This window comes from Lupinus angustifolius, chromosome LG09, assembly GCF_001865875.1.
Source record: "Lupinus angustifolius cultivar Tanjil chromosome LG09, LupAngTanjil_v1.0, whole genome shotgun sequence".
In the NCBI taxonomy this organism is placed as follows: Eukaryota; Viridiplantae; Streptophyta; class Magnoliopsida; order Fabales; family Fabaceae; genus Lupinus; species Lupinus angustifolius.
Window position 1 is genome coordinate 15,783,925 of NC_032017.1, and position 17,873 is coordinate 15,801,797.

At 32.2% G+C, this 17,873-nt stretch overlaps 1 protein-coding gene across 1 annotated transcript; it reads left to right on the plus strand.

The window, feature by feature from the left end:
• Positions 16,515–17,873, plus strand: LOC109357478 (ethylene-responsive transcription factor ERF118-like). Its single transcript, XM_019601463.1, has one exon. It carries the CDS (start codon positions 16,665–16,667, stop codon positions 17,778–17,780), a length of 1,116 nt encoding a protein of 371 aa, XP_019457008.1. The 5' UTR covers positions 16,515–16,664; the 3' UTR covers positions 17,781–17,873.

The window sequence follows — 17,873 nt, forward strand, 5'->3', positions numbered from 1 at the left end:
GGTATTTGGCAAAAGGCCATAGACGTTGTTCACCTGAACTGTCATATCTACCATAATATTCACCACCACGGTTAGATCTGACACACTTAATCCTTTTGTTGAGTTGATTTTCAACTTCAGCCTTAAAAGTTTTGAACACGTCCACCGATTGAGACTTTTCATGAATGAGAAAATGTATGCATAATGAGAATAATCGTCTATGAATGATATGAAGTATCGTTGACCATTCCAGGAAGCCGTAGGGAATGGCCCACAGATATCCGTATGTATCAATTCTAAGACGTCCGAAGCTCTATATGCACCATATTTCGATTGTTTGGTTTGTTTTCCTTTTATGCATTTAACACAAACATTAAGGTTTGTGAAGTCAATGGAATCCAAAATCCCATCTGACACAAGACGCTCAATTCTCTTTTGAGAAATGTGACCTAGGCGCTTGTGCCATAATGCACCTGAATTATTATTTTCAATTTTACGCTTAGTACCATATGATTCCACATTCAGAGTTTTGTTATAATTAGTTATGATATTCAACATATAAAGGTTGACATTCAACATAAGTGAACTAGTTCCAATAACATTTGAATTTAAAGACAATTGAACCGAATTGTTTCCAAATGAACAACAATAACCAAATTTGTCCAAATAAGAAACAGAAATTAAATTTCGTCTAAAAGACGGTACAACAAAAATGTCTTTTAAATCTAAATAGAATCCAGTACAAAATAACAACCTAAAATGCCCTATAGCTTTCACTTCTACCGATTTCTCATTGCCAGCATAGATGTATCTTTCAACATGATTAGGCTTTCGGTAGCTCAGGCAACCCTGCATTGAAACACTAATGTTAGAAGTTGAACTGGAGTCTAACCACCAGGAGTTTCCAGGTACTGAAGTTAAATTGACCTCATAACAAACCAAAGCAAGAAATGTACCATTCTTAGCACGCCAGGCGTGATACTTTACATTTCTTCTTTTGATGTCCAGTTGCTTTGCAAAAGAAACAAACATCATTCTGCTTCTGTTTCTTTTGCATTGGACCTTAGCAGCTTTATTCTTGGGCTCTGAAGTGATTTTCCTTTTGCCTTGTCTTTAGAGGTAGTAACATAATGGGCACTTTCAGTCATTTCTCGCTTCAGCCTTTCCTCTTCTTGCACACAAAATGAAATGAGCTCATTTAGAGTCCATTTCTCCCTTTGACAGTTACAAAGTCTTCCGACATCTCAAGCTTAAGGGCCTTAAGTTTCGAAGCGATATTGGACACTCCCATAATGTATTCCCTTATGTTTCCCTTGCCTCGATACCTCATGGAAATGAAGTTCTACAATAGAGTACTTGTTTCCGCCTTATCGCTCTTTGCAAAGCGCTTTTCAATCTCAGCAAGGAAATCTTTGGCACTATTTATCTCATCCGAGATAGTACCCCTAAAGACTTCTGGAATACCGCACTTAATGATCATTAGACTCATGCGATTAGAGCGATCCCACTTCTCATAATCCTTCCTCTCTTCAGAGGCACTGGATTCTGAAGGAGAAGGGGGTTGCTCTACCCTTAATGCATAGTCCATATCCATGCAGCCAAGAACAATTTCCATGTTCTCTTTCCAGTCCTTAAAATTTTCACCATTAAGGACCGGAACCGAATTCAAATTCGCAGATATAGAAGCAATTGATGTAGCTGATTCAAACAAAAGACAAAATATTAAAATATGCTCACAACTTAAAAATATCAAGGTGCTTAAACAATGGTATGTCCAAATCAAGATACCCAGTGCACCATTAATATCAAGTCTTTGGACAGTGATATTAACTGCAACTGGTACTCTTGTTGTAATGATCAAACACTTATAATAAGGCATGTCAACTGACAAACCCCTCTTTGGATTGATTCATTAATAACATGTATAAAAACTTTAGAATTATAACATGTTTATCATCACAGGTGTGTATGATCTTCAGCCAAATATTAACTTTCCTTTGGGCCAGCTAATACTCGCATGAATAATCATACACACTTACATCTGATATTCGTCATGAGTTATATTCATGAGAAAGGTCACTTTGGCAACATCTCACTTCAATTGGCTCACTTAAAATAACAGACAACCTTAATGGACAACCAAACAACAATTAAACCAATGCACAAAGATACTGAAGTCCCAAAAATAATGTACTCTCGCTTGGGCGAGTTGTCGCTTGGGCGAGGATCTTCTCGCTTGAGCGCAATATAAGCCAATGCTTCTATTTAGCTCTCGCTTGGGCGAGAGACACTCGCTTGGGTGAGACACTCTTGCTTGAGCGAGAGCACTGTGAAAAAACACGAACAATGCGATTTCTGCATCGCTGTTCTTCGAAAAAACATCCAAAATTTCAAGAAAATAGCAGAAAGACATTGATTCACTTCATTTCAAATCCTTTTTATATTCATATGGAAATCATGAATGTCTTTCTTAATCGATTCATGGCAAAAAATGAAAACATCAAAACCCTAAATCAAACCAGATTTGGGGAAGAAAGGCAAGAACCCTAATTTTACTCATGAATCAGATTGGGGTGGCTCTGATACTACTTGTTGGAGAATATCTCCATCCGAAATCCATAGATTAAACGCGGAAGTCCTCATGACCATGGCTTTGTTCCCATAACCTAATGTTTATGCCCATACATAAACCCAAATGGAACAACCATGGTCCAGACCGAAGAAACCCCAAATGAGTTCATGGTGAAGATGAAGAACATACCTTGTTGAGCCATTTCAGGAATCTCGAAGGTATGAGGGTGCGATGATCTTCCAGATGTTAGAGCGTCGAATGGTTTTCCTTATGCTTCTCTAGAGGAGAATTAGAATACCTTTTAACTCTTGAGTGTGTGCCTTATGGTGAGAGACCTTGGCTTATGAGGAGAGTTGCCTTATATGGTTCTCCTTATGGATGACTTGATAGTGTTTTTATCCTTTTGGGTAACACTATCCTAATCCACCCTTATTCTCCTCAACCCTACACCTTAAAATATGTTGCTCTACAAATGGGGACCATAACCCATAAAAGTAACCCATAGTGGTTACTACTTTAGTTGCAATAATTCTGATTCAGTCCCTTCATCAAATCAGAAATTGTCTGAAGGTATCTACACTTATAATATTTCATGACACATATGTTACTCACTGTCAAAAATCCTTTTATATTTTGGCTAATTATATAATGATCATAACACAATTATAGAATTATATTTGTTCCTCACTGTCAAAAATCCTAACATTACATTCACAAAGATAATGGTGCGTATATCCCGAAATGCAAATACACACCCGAAAGTTCAAACTTTAGAATAAGTTTACATGAAGAAGAACAACTTTACATTAATTAATATATGTTTGATATTAAGTGGAGACTAAAAATTGAATTTTGCTAAACGATAATATTTAAGCAAGCCTAAGAAAATAAATTTAATAATGTAAATCTAAAAATATATTTTCTTAGATACATCATTTGTAATGTTACCTTTCTTTTTCATTGCTTAAACATTACACTAAAAGGCATGGTCAGTCATGATGGACGGAGATCACATGTCCACTCGGTGTCTCACTTCATTTCTTAATCCAATTAGAGTGCATTATTTGATTTTAAAATTTTTATTTTATCCACACATTAATATATAATTGATTTGGGATAGAGAATGATACACCGTTAGAAACGAGTGATCATCATCCATTCATGATATGTATATATGCTTGTCCCTTGATGGAGGCCGCCTCATAAACATTGTCACTAGTTTATAGTTTTTAAGGTTAAATATTGATATATGGGTATAATAGATGAGGAGATAATATGTTTACACCCAAATTAAATTACACTAGTTACACTTAATCTCATTTATTCATTTTCTTAAATCTAACAGACCAAATGAGTGAGTGAAATAAGTAATGAGAGAAAAAACGAGAAATCTTAAATAACTTTTAAGTTATTTACGGTTTAAGCAAATAACTTTCACGCATTTGGTCGGTTGAATTTAAAAAAATGAATGATTAAAATTGAGTGTAATTAATATAATTTAACTTGAGTGTAAACAGATCTCTCATAATAATATATATATGTGTGAAAACAGACGTGTAAACCCTAAGCATGGTAGAGTTATATATGTTTGGGAGAGATTGTACTTTAATAAATAAAGTGTAATATTTATGCACGGACAATAATGTAAAAATTTATATATGGCTGCATTATACACCAAATAAAAAAGTGTAATATCTATGCACTGACACTGAAAAAATTTATATATAGTCATTGCATTATATACCATTCATTTATATTACTTTATTTTAGAGTCAATGATATTAAAATATGAATGATGGATAATATAGTAACAATGTAAAAATCTCTTACACTATCAACGTATATATATTTTTCTCTAATAAATATAGTGATAATCATTTAACACTCTAGAAGACATTAGTATAATGGACTGAAAGTCATTAACAAATATGTTATCTCCTCTTCTCTTTCATATTTCTGTCTATTTATTTGATTAATTGTGACTAAGATTACAAAACAATCACTTTTCATTAGATAATTAAGGATTATCTCCATTAATTGAGAGACAAATATTATAAAAACAAAGGGAAAGTAACATGCTAAAAATATTTTTATCTTTTTATATATAAAGAAATATGAGATTTGCCATTAAAATATGTGGAAAAATAAGCAAATTAATGAAGATGATTTTTATTCTCATTGCACCTATATTGCTTAAAATAACAGAGTTAAACCGGAAAGTTCTGAAACATGCACAATGCTAATGTCTTTATGTAAAAAATAAATTGCATGGTATAAAAATCCTCCATATACGCGGTCCTTATATTTTATATGCATGTCTAGTGATGCAGAGAGGGTAAAGGGTCACGTGATTAACGATGATGTTAATTGAAAATGACTTATGGCTTTGTGGGGTTAAGAATCAGACAGAACACGATGGCACAATGACACTATTACTCACACCATCACTAGGTGGATAGTGAAGGTGGGTTTTGTTATCATTAATTATAGTGAACAATTAGGAGTGGACTTTTGGTGCTTTATGGTTAGACAATTGAAGTAGAAAATGTCTTATGCACCATATGAGGACAGGGTGAGCAACTGAGGATCACCTAACTGAAGGACATATTAATTAATTGAGTAAGGATCTCTCCCGAATTGGAGAGACATGTGCTTCGGAAACAAAAGAAAATTCAACATGTAATAATATATTTATATTCATAATTTTAAGTATGATAAAATAACAATTTTATCAGTAAAAACAAAAAAGAATTTAAAACACTTACATAGGAGAGGGTCCTTATTCTAATTTTTAATTACTAATTTTCTTTAACCATGTGTGGACTTAATTGTATGGATGCACTCAGGTTTGGGCGGCAAACATTCACCATATATAGGGATGGAATTAGAAACATGATAACGGAACGAAGATTTGTCCATTGTGAAGTATAACATGGAGCAAATATATAAAAGGTGAGATTAAGAAGTGTCTTTAAGGAATTATAATACATAATTTTTAAAGTCATGAAAGCAATATTTTTCAATATGCATTTTCTATTTTAAACTTCTTAATAAATGCTCTTTATGCATTTCCCTATATATCAATAATTTTCTACAATGAGAGAAACGAGGAGGGGATAGGGGCGACTCACATTTTTTGCCATGCGTAGAATTGCATAATGAGGCCAATTGCTTGTAGGTATTTTTTTCGGTATGAGTTCAGCTCTTAGATTGAAAATCAAATATATATTACCTGAACCAATTATCATTAAATAATGAGTAAATATATAGTTTAAATCCTTAAAATAGTATTACTTATAGTTTCCTTTTTAAATTTAATAATGTGTCATGAAATTTCAATTTGATAGATGCTATTGGTGTAGTTTTTTTTTTATTGGGGAAGGGTTTTAAAAGGGTGACATATTTTTCTAGTATCATAAATAATTATGACCGAGTTGGGTATTATATCAAGGATGAATGAGTAAAATTAGAAACATATAACTAATATAATATTTCAAGTTTTTGGATTATAAGATGTGATGTCTGATTAGTTCATGTATTTTCACACATCGAAAAAATGACTAAAGTGAATATCATATAATTGGATAAACCCGAGAAAAGGAATAAAATAAAATAAAACATATAAATGAAGAGATTTGTAAACCTAAGTTTTCAAAGTTTTAAGCTTAAATCAAGATCTCCATAAATCATGTGTTCCCTTATGCTAACATATTGAAAATCTAACAAACATAAGTGTGAGAATAACCTCGGGCAAATGGTTGGATAAAACTCAATTTCACTTTATCAATTACTATGGAATAAGTTGACAATTTTTAGAGATGCATGAATTAACTCTAATACGTTAACTTTTAGAAGTAAATTAGAAGAATAATAACTTTAGAGACAAATTAATGAATTTAATTTTGATGAAGACTTAGGATAGGTGAGTAATGAGCATCACCAAACCAAAAGGGGACATATTAAATAAGATGTAAGTTAATAATTTTTTAGGTAGACCACAACTATTCTTCCCACAAGACAATATTATTTGAATGAGATACATCTACAACATGATGTGCAAATCTTTTAGCCATAATTTTTTTTCATCATGTGATTTTTGAACCTAAGGCCTGTGGATTATTAATATAATCTACATAAAAAAATTACTTGTGGGATATTTTTTATAATTTAATAATGCATGGTAAAAAATAAATTTTATAAAAGCTCTAATTTTATCAGGTAATGATAAAGGAAAAAACAAGTCCATTTTTGTCTTTAATCCGACATCTAACAAGGGGCCAATGTTTAAGTTGGAATTGATAGTCAAGACAAATTCTCACCAAAATCACTACTCTAAAATCCAAACTCATGCCCAAGATAAATTCATTTGATAATCAAATATTATTAAAAATATTATAGTAAATGATTACATAGTAGTCAAATTAGGTGTTGGTCTAGTGGTGATGTAAGACTTCGTTAAATCTCTAAAATGACCAAAAAGTTAAGGGTTTGGTTTTTGTGAGTGACATTTGTTAAAAGGAAGAGTCATACACCTTGAAAGAGATTAATTCCTTACCCAAAAATATAAATACTCTTGATAGTAAAAAAAATACTACATAAATTCATTGTTAATTTACTCTCTAACAAATAACAATACAACATTTAAATAGTAAAACACTACTATATTGTGTCGGTCTAGGTTGGTAGTTGGATAGTGGTTTCCATTCATTAACATCATCGTCCTCAAATGCACATACGGTCACGTGCGTCAGGGATTTATACACGAGATAATAACGCTTTCTTTTTTGGTAGATTTTCGATACACATTTTCATATTTGTCAATTTTGAAGGCAAATATATTTAGTATGTGGGTGAACAGAAATAATATATCCAAGAATAATTCTGTCTCTTTGTCTCCAATTAAATATCTTCAGGATATATTATTAACTTAAATAATAAAATTAATTTTTATTTGATATATTTTTTAAAACTTAAAATTCTATTAGTGATACTGTGTTAAACACACAAAATTCAAATAGAAAATGTAAATTCATACTCATACTATCCAGAGTTGTAATTCAACAACGCATATTATAGACATATAATAATATTTTCGTGCTCTTTCTATTTGACCATAGTAGTATATTGTCATGATTAACAACGCTTATAATATACTGTTGTATTGAATATATACAACAATGTATCACCAAAAAACACTGTCATATATTGCATACATATAACAGTACATCTTACACAAAGCGTTGTCATAGATTTCATACATAAACAATGCATTATTAACCAAGCTTATTCTTACAATGTTGTATTGCATATATATAATAATGCATTCTTAAAAAAATGATGTTGTATTACCTATAAATATTCTCAAACAACACCTTAATACAACAACGTAGCACACAAATAACGCATGTCAGAGTTTCTCTTAGAATTCACTATTGATTTGTACACATTAATACATGCATATACATTTATTAGTAACACATACATTCTCAACAGTACAAACATTTATAAATTTTCAAAAGCACAAACACATTAATACAAGGCAAGAGTTTATTTTATTAATATCAATACAATACAAACTACAAACAATGAATATTATGATAGAATATATAATTACAAACAGAAAAATTATGCAACTTATAAACAATCAAAATTAAGCTATAATTATACAAAGACTACTAGCATCTACTTTTTTCCTTTTCTTTGATTGTTTTTGACTTGTAAGATCATCATTATTTTGAGGAATATATTGATTCACCCAAAGCCCTTCACCATGATCATCTCTTGTATATAAATCATTATTTGTAGTTGGTCCTCTCTCACGCAACTGATATGTCCCAAAAAGGATCATCTTCATCAATATCGTCATATTCTTGGTCATCAATATTATTGACGATTATTTTGATAGTTAAAAGTACAATGAACTATTTCATATCACTAATATAGAATACTTGTTGAGCCCGTGATGCTAGAATAAATGACTCATCTTTATATTCTGACATATTAAGATCCACCTGCATGAACCTTAGCTCATCAACTCGGAAGTCATTATTGTTATCAACCCACATACAATAAAAAATCGGCATCCGAAATATTGTGTAATCCAATTTCCATATTTGTTCAATCACCTCAAAGTATAACATGTTGTTGGGGATGTTTGAAATATGTTATTATATGAAGTCCCACATCGTCTAGAATTAGAATAGAGTAGAATATCAATGTTATATATTGGACTCAAGCCCCTTGTTATAATGTGCACCAGATATAAACATCAAATAGAAACACCTCATTGACATGTGGACCCATGGGTGTGCTAGAGTTTGTAATCCTTATTCTCTAATAATATCTTGGTAGCCGCTCAATGCTCCCGGGGACCTAGGCACAATTGGCCGAACCCCGTTAAAAAATTCTCTTGTTTCTCCTCTTTTATTTATTCTATGCACATTATTTAATTGCTTGTAGTCAATGTTGCGCAACGATCGCTTCCGCTGCACCAACAAGTGGTATCAGAGCCGATGGTTTGATGACTCAATGAAGTATTGAAGCGACAAGTGGTCGGTAGATCCATGTGGGATCCTTGTGTCGAAAGTCTTCCCGACGATAGGTCAATGCGGCGTGTTCTGCTGATGAAAGGATAAGCCAACGGCGGGACAACTAGATAGAGAGTTGAACTCTGGTGTATCTAATACTCGGATGAGAATTCACACTTGAAGGGGAGATGTTGGGTATTCCAAGTGTGAATGAAGAAGTCCCACATTGAGCAAGAATTGATGAGTTAAAGAGCATATAAGTGGATGGACCCATAGACCTAATGCCTTAAGATTTTGGGTCAAAATGTGGTGTCAAACCCACTTATATGCTTCTTTCACTTAGCCCATGGAAGAATGTTGTAACCCATGGATAAAAGATCTCCCAATAAGTGGTATCAAAGCCAATTGGTAGATGATGACTCTTAACCCAGACGCCAGATAATGGCTAAAGATGGTGAAGGCGTGATGGCTAGACAAGGTGCGTCGAAGGTGGAGATCATGTATTGAGTTAAGATCAAGGTGGAGATAGAGACTCAGATGTTGAGTTAGATGCTGACAATAACTCTCTAGGTATTGAGAGAATGTTCTCATTGGATATGAGAAAGAGAATATCGTAATGGCTGTGTGAGACATCATAGTGAAAGATATCAATTGTTAGCAGATCCACAAAAGTAAAAGGGTGATGGCTGACTTTGATGTAGGGTGTGACATGAGCATTGACTTTGATGCAAGTTGTAACACGAACATTGGTAGAGTTGTAGAGGTATAACATGGGCATTGGCTTGGATGCAAGGATGTGACATAGATATTAGTTAGCATTGATGCCAGGTGTGTGTTGTGGGTATACTCCTTATGGTGGAGTATGATAGTTCTTTTGAACTAGGATTGTCGGAGTAGACAATGGTGGTAGTGGTTGAGGCTTTCCAATGAAGCTCCAAGGTTCAGTTTGACTGGGTATTGAAGATGATGATTGTTGGTGAACTCTTGTGTAGAGATTCCAATATATCGAAAGACTTCCTAGCAATAGGTGGCTAGGCAGCATGTTTTATTTAATGGCGGTACGGGAAGTTGCGCTACAAGTTTGGATTGCTAGTCTCTTGGTAACATCGTCAATGATACTCATAAGGTCTATGTTGTAGTTGAGCAATTAAAGAGAATTAGACATTGAACAAGGTGGAGTCATGTATTCGCTAAGGTGGAGATTCTTGTGTAGATTTCCTAAGGAGCGAGATATTCGTCTATTTCAATCAAGGTGGAGATTGTTGGGGATGTTTGAAATATGTTATTATATGAAGTCCCATATTTCCTACAATTAGAATAGAGTAGAATATCAATGTTATATATTGAACTCAAGTACCTTGTTATAATGTGCACCAGATATAAGCACCAAATAGAAATACCTCATGGGCATGTGGCCCATGGGTGTGTTAGGGTTTGTAATCCTTATTCTCTAATAATATCTTGGTACCCGCTCAGCGCTCCGGGGGAGAAATTCTCTTGTTTCTCCTCTTCTATTTATTATATGCACATTATTTGATTGCTTGTGGCCAACATTGTGTAACGATCGCTTCCGCTGCACCAACACATGTTCACATATATTGAGTTTCTATCTTTTACATTTGACATGTGTAAAGTTCGAGCAACAAGAGTCACACCACTATTTTACATTTTACTTTCATCATCTTGTTTTTTCGTATAAAATGTGAATTCATTAATTAGGTAACCAGTGTATGATAAGACATGAATACTTGGACCATTGACTAATCATTTCAATCTTTCGGAAATCGAATGTGCATTTATATTTAACACTAATCATCATCAATGTGTTTTTTAACCACTTTATGAAACACCAATTATGCTATTTGGAAATCCAATTTTCATTCTTATTTGGGTAAGACTTCCTTAGCATTTCCTTGTGTATTTTAGCATATGGCTCAACCTTGTCAGTATTATATAAAACATATTAGCATCTCCTTCCAATTCAGTTATTGTTATAGTCAATATTTCATTCGGAGTAATACCTTCACCAATATTTCTTTTTAACCATTTTGGATGAACTTTACAACCTGAATTTTTTTCATCAAATATCCAATTCGAACATGTGCCAATTTCAATTTGGGCATATGTGCTTATGCAGGCTGTTCACTAATATTAATACTGATTTGATTCTAAAGGTTGAGAACTTCAGATTTAATATGAGAAGGAGGAGTAATCCAAAGTGCTGCACTTTGGGAAATGGTTATTTCCATCAACATTTTACTAATAAGTTCTAAGAAAATTGATATATATATATATATATAAAATATTGAGTTGGTTAAGGGAAAAGTTTGTTGGGAGATTTGTACTCACAACAATTATATTATTTTTTTGTCTCGAAAAAGATTAGTCTTAGTCTCTCAGATGAATAATATGTGTAATTTTTTAAATATAATTTCTAAACTTCTTTTCCCTCTTACGAATAAATAAATAATTACAAAGGGAATCTCCTTGTGTATAAGGACTCACAATTCTTAATTTTTATGCAATAGTATAATTGTGATATCATGATAATGATATATGAAGAGGAAGTGATTTATTTTTGTCTTTTAAGTAATTCATGATGATGTATGAAATATGATGCTGGAATAATATATTTTGGTTGTTTTTTTAATGTGATTTTTATATTAATTTCTTTTAATTGAGAAATATTGGTATATTAAGGCACTTTATCCTACACTTGATTACTATGAGACGTATCTCGATAGCTTCTCATATGATGATGACAATCTTAGAGGAAACGCAAAGTCTCAAACCAAGATTACATATAATTGTGTCTTAGCATTGCTCAATAAAATTTTTGCCTCGCATTTGGATAATATGATATTATCACAACATCGAGAGCTAATATACATGCCTCTACCAAAAATATCTATTAGAAAAACGAATCTGATTATTGAAGATAACAATGTTTTATGCATGAGTGGACTATATGCATGACATATGTGATGCATTTTTTATGCGTATGATGTATGTAAATTGCAAATATGTTTTCCCCTTTTTACGTGTACATGAAGGTGCATGAATTGATTTATTTTTATGGTGGTGTACGAAATGCAAACAAAGTATAATAATACATAAAATGCAATGCTTAAATGATTTATTTTGAGTAAATGCATGCATGACTAAATAAGTAGACGAATATATTAATAATTAATTGATATATATATTTTGAACATATGTATAGATGAATGAATATATGAATGATATATATTTTTGACTTTTGACCAATTCAACATATGAGTTGATGAATGTTAGAATGATGTATTTTTGTTATTTTTTTATAAATGTTTGAATTTTTTATTGTTCTTAACGAATTTCTATATGTATAAATGCATGAACATGATGTGTAATGATGTCATTCATTTTGCATGCTCATAGGGTGAAGCTCCCTATTTCAATGAAATATAGTTTTAGTTACAATATAGTAAAATGTCATGGTTAACTTGTCATTTATTATACCATTAAGGTTAATTTGTAATTAAATAGTATAACTCTGAACTTATTAAGATGATAGACAACTTATCATTAGGGCGTTGAGCCCATCGACATGTATATGATGATTGAAAATTAATTGCAGTATGAAATTAAACGATATAACTTGAGGCTTACTCATATGATATGAAATTCATCTCTAGGGGTTAATCCCATCAAAGACAATGAAAATTATTCCTAGAGCATTGAACACATCAAATAAATGAAAATTAACCATGTGATGTTTAGCTCATAGAAAGGAATGATAATTACCCATAGGGCATTGAGCTCATCATAGAGTATGAAAATTATCCCTACGACATTGAGCTCATCATAGGAAATGTTAGGATTTAACTGTCCTCGTGGCACAAGGACATCAAAGCGAAATGACATATGCATAACATTTAGACACAAATATTTTTTAGGGACGAAAGTCCCAAATTAGAGCAGTGACGAAGAAAATTTAGGTTATATTTCCTGTGTCTTAAACAAGGTACACTTATAAGGCTTTGGATAGTCTAAATGTCACAAACCTATGATGAAGGACTAAGTCTTGAATAAGTGGACATGATAAAAAGTTCTAGACTTCTAGGTCACTAGAGTGCATCCAATCTCTAAAGAAAGGAAACCCGCATATTGTAGGTTAGAAACGAAAGGAGGCTAGCTTCTCAAGCGGGTAACTCATAATACTCATAACAATTTGGATGGTCCATCACACAAATACTAGATGCAACATCAGACCAATTAATAACAAAGCATATGTTCCATCTATCTCAAATCATGATATATAATACTTGAGTTCATAGCATATCTGTGCAAATTCAAGTGCACTACAATTGTGTGCGAGGAAGCAAATAAACCTTTATACTGAAAAATAAATTACCACCCAAAAGTTGCAAAAAAATCATATGAGTATTTACATATTAAAACATGAAAAGCATATAATAATTCATTATTATACAAAAAAAAATGGGTATTTACATCCATGCAATTAATGGCTATTGGCTTGACTTTCTTAGAGGCACTTTCCTCATTGGAGTCGCCAACTATCGGGGCCTAATGTTTGGTTGGAAGACCAACTCTTTGACTTCATAAAAGATGATATCGACTTCCAACTCTCCCAAAAGATTTGGAGTCGGTGATATAATTTTTGCTGTTAAAATACATAAAACTCTTGTTTAAGCAGAAATTGGATAATATGGTTTATCGAACAAGAGTTCTAAGTTCGGGAGTCGATTACATATTAGAGAATGTATTACCACTTTGTCCTCCCCAAATAAAATAGTATTTGTTCAATTGATTACAAAGTAATAACATTTCTTTGATCAAAAGTAAATATTGCATTTTGTTGTAACAACTTACCGATTAATATAATTTCGTATTTTTAATTGAATTATTTTCAATTGTTTTACTATTTATTTAGGATATTATCGTACAAGTGATTTATTACCACAATGTACATATCATTTCATATATAATTGATTGTTCGTTTTTTATCATATATACTTGGGATTAGGTTAGTCTTCAGGTCTATGACTGAGTTTACATACAAAAAATATCTAGATCGATATTTATGGCTGGATAAGGAATAAGTCTTATCCTTCCCAACCGGACCTATACTCGATCCTTTGTTTCACTCTAAAAGAATTCATCTAAATTAAGAGACTTTTGAATATGATAAGATTTTTATTATTGGTGGAAATTGATGGATTTGGATCCTAATATCATCCATCCACTAATTCATTTAAATTATTCAACCATTCATATCTAATATCTAACGGGATTGGTTCAAGTGGTACATGCTTGATTCTCCTTAAGCAAGAACCCGGGTTCGAGTCTCGTGGATGGAAAAAATGCCCGTTGGGAGAGTTAGCCCCACTTACATGAGAAACCAAAAAAAAAAAGGATGCATTATTATTAATTTATTGTATCTATAAATTCATTTTAATGGATTGAATGAATATGCAATTCATTTTATTTTTTAATTAAAACTAAAAATGCTTTTAAAGCAAAATATTCTTTTAAAAACCAAAGTTTCATTTAAACATTTTTCTAAAATCAATTTTATTTTAAAAAAATAATTTTAAGAAACATTTAAAAAAGTGATTTTAAGAAAGACTTTTAAAAAAAAAGGTAATTATTTGAACTTTTAGTTTTTTTTTGCAATAAACTACCAACTACCAGTACCTGGTGTTTAAGGTTTTACATGTAAAGTTGTTAACATATATTTATATATGTTATGCATTTAAGAAAAAAACTTTTAATCTTAGTCACATCCATACATTATATAATTGGCATCAATGCAATTAAAAAAATAAAGTGAGAGTAAGAAACACTACAAGAAAGTGAGAGTTAAATAAAATTGAAAAGCAATAAATAAATCGGCTAATGTTTGTGTTTTGAATTTTGGATAGATTAGATATTCATCCAAATATATATATCCAAAAATATCTATTAAATATAGTGGATGAATTCAAATTCATTTATTATTGGATTTGGATAAATTGTGATAATTTTGTCGCATCTAATTTTTAGTAATTCATAAAAAAAATCATTAAATAAATACAACTAGATTTGAAATTCTTTAAAAAATTCTAATAATCACGAATAAATTCCATACACAAAAATCATGATTGCTACCACGATATTTTTTCTGCCATAAATTTTTTCTATAATGTGAAAACTTTAATTAAATAGTTTCTAAAAAATATTATATTAACATTTAACCATAATTAATTTTTTATTAATTATATTTGTAAGTAATACTATTTTACCCAAATAATATGATTGAAATTTGACTGCCTACCATATGGGTAATGATTTCCCTATTCATTCATGAATATACATTGTATTTGTAAATTGCAACATTTTGATCTGTATTTCAGAAAATTAATATTATTTCAGAAAATTAATATTCCGTGTATTAGAAAGTGCACTTAATAGTACAACCAAAAAAAATGGAAATGTACTTAAAATATAAATAATAAAATATATTTTAATAGTAATAAAATAGGAAATTTAATTAATTTGTACCAAAGAATGAGTAAAAGCAGTTACAGTAGAATTGGTAAAATTGTATAAAGTTAGTATGAAGGGTTTACCAGGCCAGAAGAGAGAGGAGATAGAGTGAGAGAGTATGAAAAACAGTGAGAATAAGTAACACAGAAAAAGACAGAACAAAGTGGCAGCCAGCACAGTGAATACAGTATAGAGAGGTGGATTTTTTGATGTCTTAGATTTTCGAGTTATACAAAAGGTTGTGCTATTTTTAATACACAAATTGGTCTGATCATGTTATAGAGATTTGTGTCTGTTGTTCCAAGGTGCAAAATTTTGTTTTGTTTTGTTCTGTGTTTTTTGTTTTAACCACGTATAGATTGATAAAAAAGTTTTGAAACATTGAAATACAATGAATCAAAGCCATAATTTTTTAATCTTTTTATCTTGAAACTATCTCTCTTCGTTTTCTGTGTGCATATTTATATATTATGTGTTTCTTATCATTCTTTTGATTTTCTCTCCACACAGGTGTTGCTTGTTGTTTTGTGTTGAGATTTTTTGGAAAATCAAAGGAACCAGAGGGTGAATTTATGTCTCCTGGGTTTAATTTGGAAGTGGTTGTTGGTGTATTGTTACTGAAGCTTTTGATCATTGTTACTTGTTGGATGCTCTTACTCTCACAGTTGAACTTAGCTGTTTCAATGCGTTTGAGGTTAAAACGGTTAGTGTGTTTTTTATTTGTTTTCTTTAACAATTGGAATACTTTTCATGGATGAACTGCAATTAAGGTTTCTTTCTGTGTCTTTTTTTATTTTATTTGTTGTAGGACTTGTTCTGGTGTGGTGGTTTCTTTTGGAGGCTTTCACATACAAAGATTTTCAACTCTCTTTCTCTTTCTAAGAGTGGATCTCACATGATACATGATATTGTTGAAACTTTGTTGAGAATATTTGTTTCCATTTTGGTTATATTTCATTTTCTTGTTTAAAATATTTTGGTTGTGCAAACAATTTTCTGAGGTATCTTGAGGGGGTTTAGTGAGTTTTTTTTTGTGTTTTTGACTTTCAATTTTTGCCATGCCCAAAATCCCGAACCACCCACCTAATCAGAAGAAGATGGTGTTTAAGAAACTGAAGCACAAAGCCAACTCATTTGAGGACTCCAAATTGCAGAGAAAATTGCGCATCATTTGGCATGATCCTGATGCTACTGACTCATCTTCAGATGAAGAAGGAGGAGATGAAGAAATGCGTAGAAAGACGAAGAGAACCGTGCTTGAGGTTGCTCTTCCCCCTTTTCCTCCTAACCCAGTCGCTGCTGATACTAGCACTGAGAGCTCTAGCAACATTGAATTGAATAAGAAAAGGGTTTTAGCTAAAACCCCATCAGTGAAGGGGAAAACTGCTGGCAAATGCCGAGGCATTCGGATGAGGAAATGGGGCAAATGGGCTGCTGAAATTCGCGATCCCTTTAAAGGCAGGCGACTCTGGTTGGGGACTTACAACACTGCGGAAGAGGCTTCCCAAGCTTATGAGAGGAAAAGGCTTGAATTTGAAACTATGGCTAAGGCCATGTCTGGTGAAAAGAGCAAGAATAACAATGCTGATGTTGTTGTTGGTTTTTCTGCTCAAGCTATGGTTACTCAAGAGAAGAGTAACTTCAATTATAGTGATTCTTCTGGTGCAGCTTCTGTATCAGAGTCAAAATCAGCTGCTACTTTGGATGACTCAGAGTGTGTGTTGTCTCCTGCATCACCATTGTCCGTGCTCGAATTGGATAACTCAGCTTCCAAACCTTCCAATTTGGTGGAGAACGGAAATGTTTCAAACAATGAAGCTGTTGAGAAAAATGGTTTCGAGGCTGATTTTGCTGAGCTGATCGGTAATATTGATGAATCTGGTGAGATCAATGATCTGGAAGCTGAATTGGCAGACCTGGAAATGCCAGATTTGAGTATTTTTAATGTGCCACCACCAACTAATGATGCTGCTGCTGCCGCCGCTCCATCTGCCTTTGAGTTTGATTGGTTAACGTTCGATTTCAATGATGATTTTGGCAGCCTGGAGGACTTTCACATTGGTGGAATCGATGAAGATGGGCCAAGTGAGCTTCCGGATTTCGATTTCGATGACTTTAGTGCTGATGAGTTTGCTGGTTGGATTGAAGAACCCCTCAATATACCTTGCATATAAATTTTGCAGCTATATAGGAATGAACTGTCTAGACTACTAAGACAGTCTAAGTTTTGTTTCATTGCTTAATTAAAAGTGCCTATAGTTTTATGA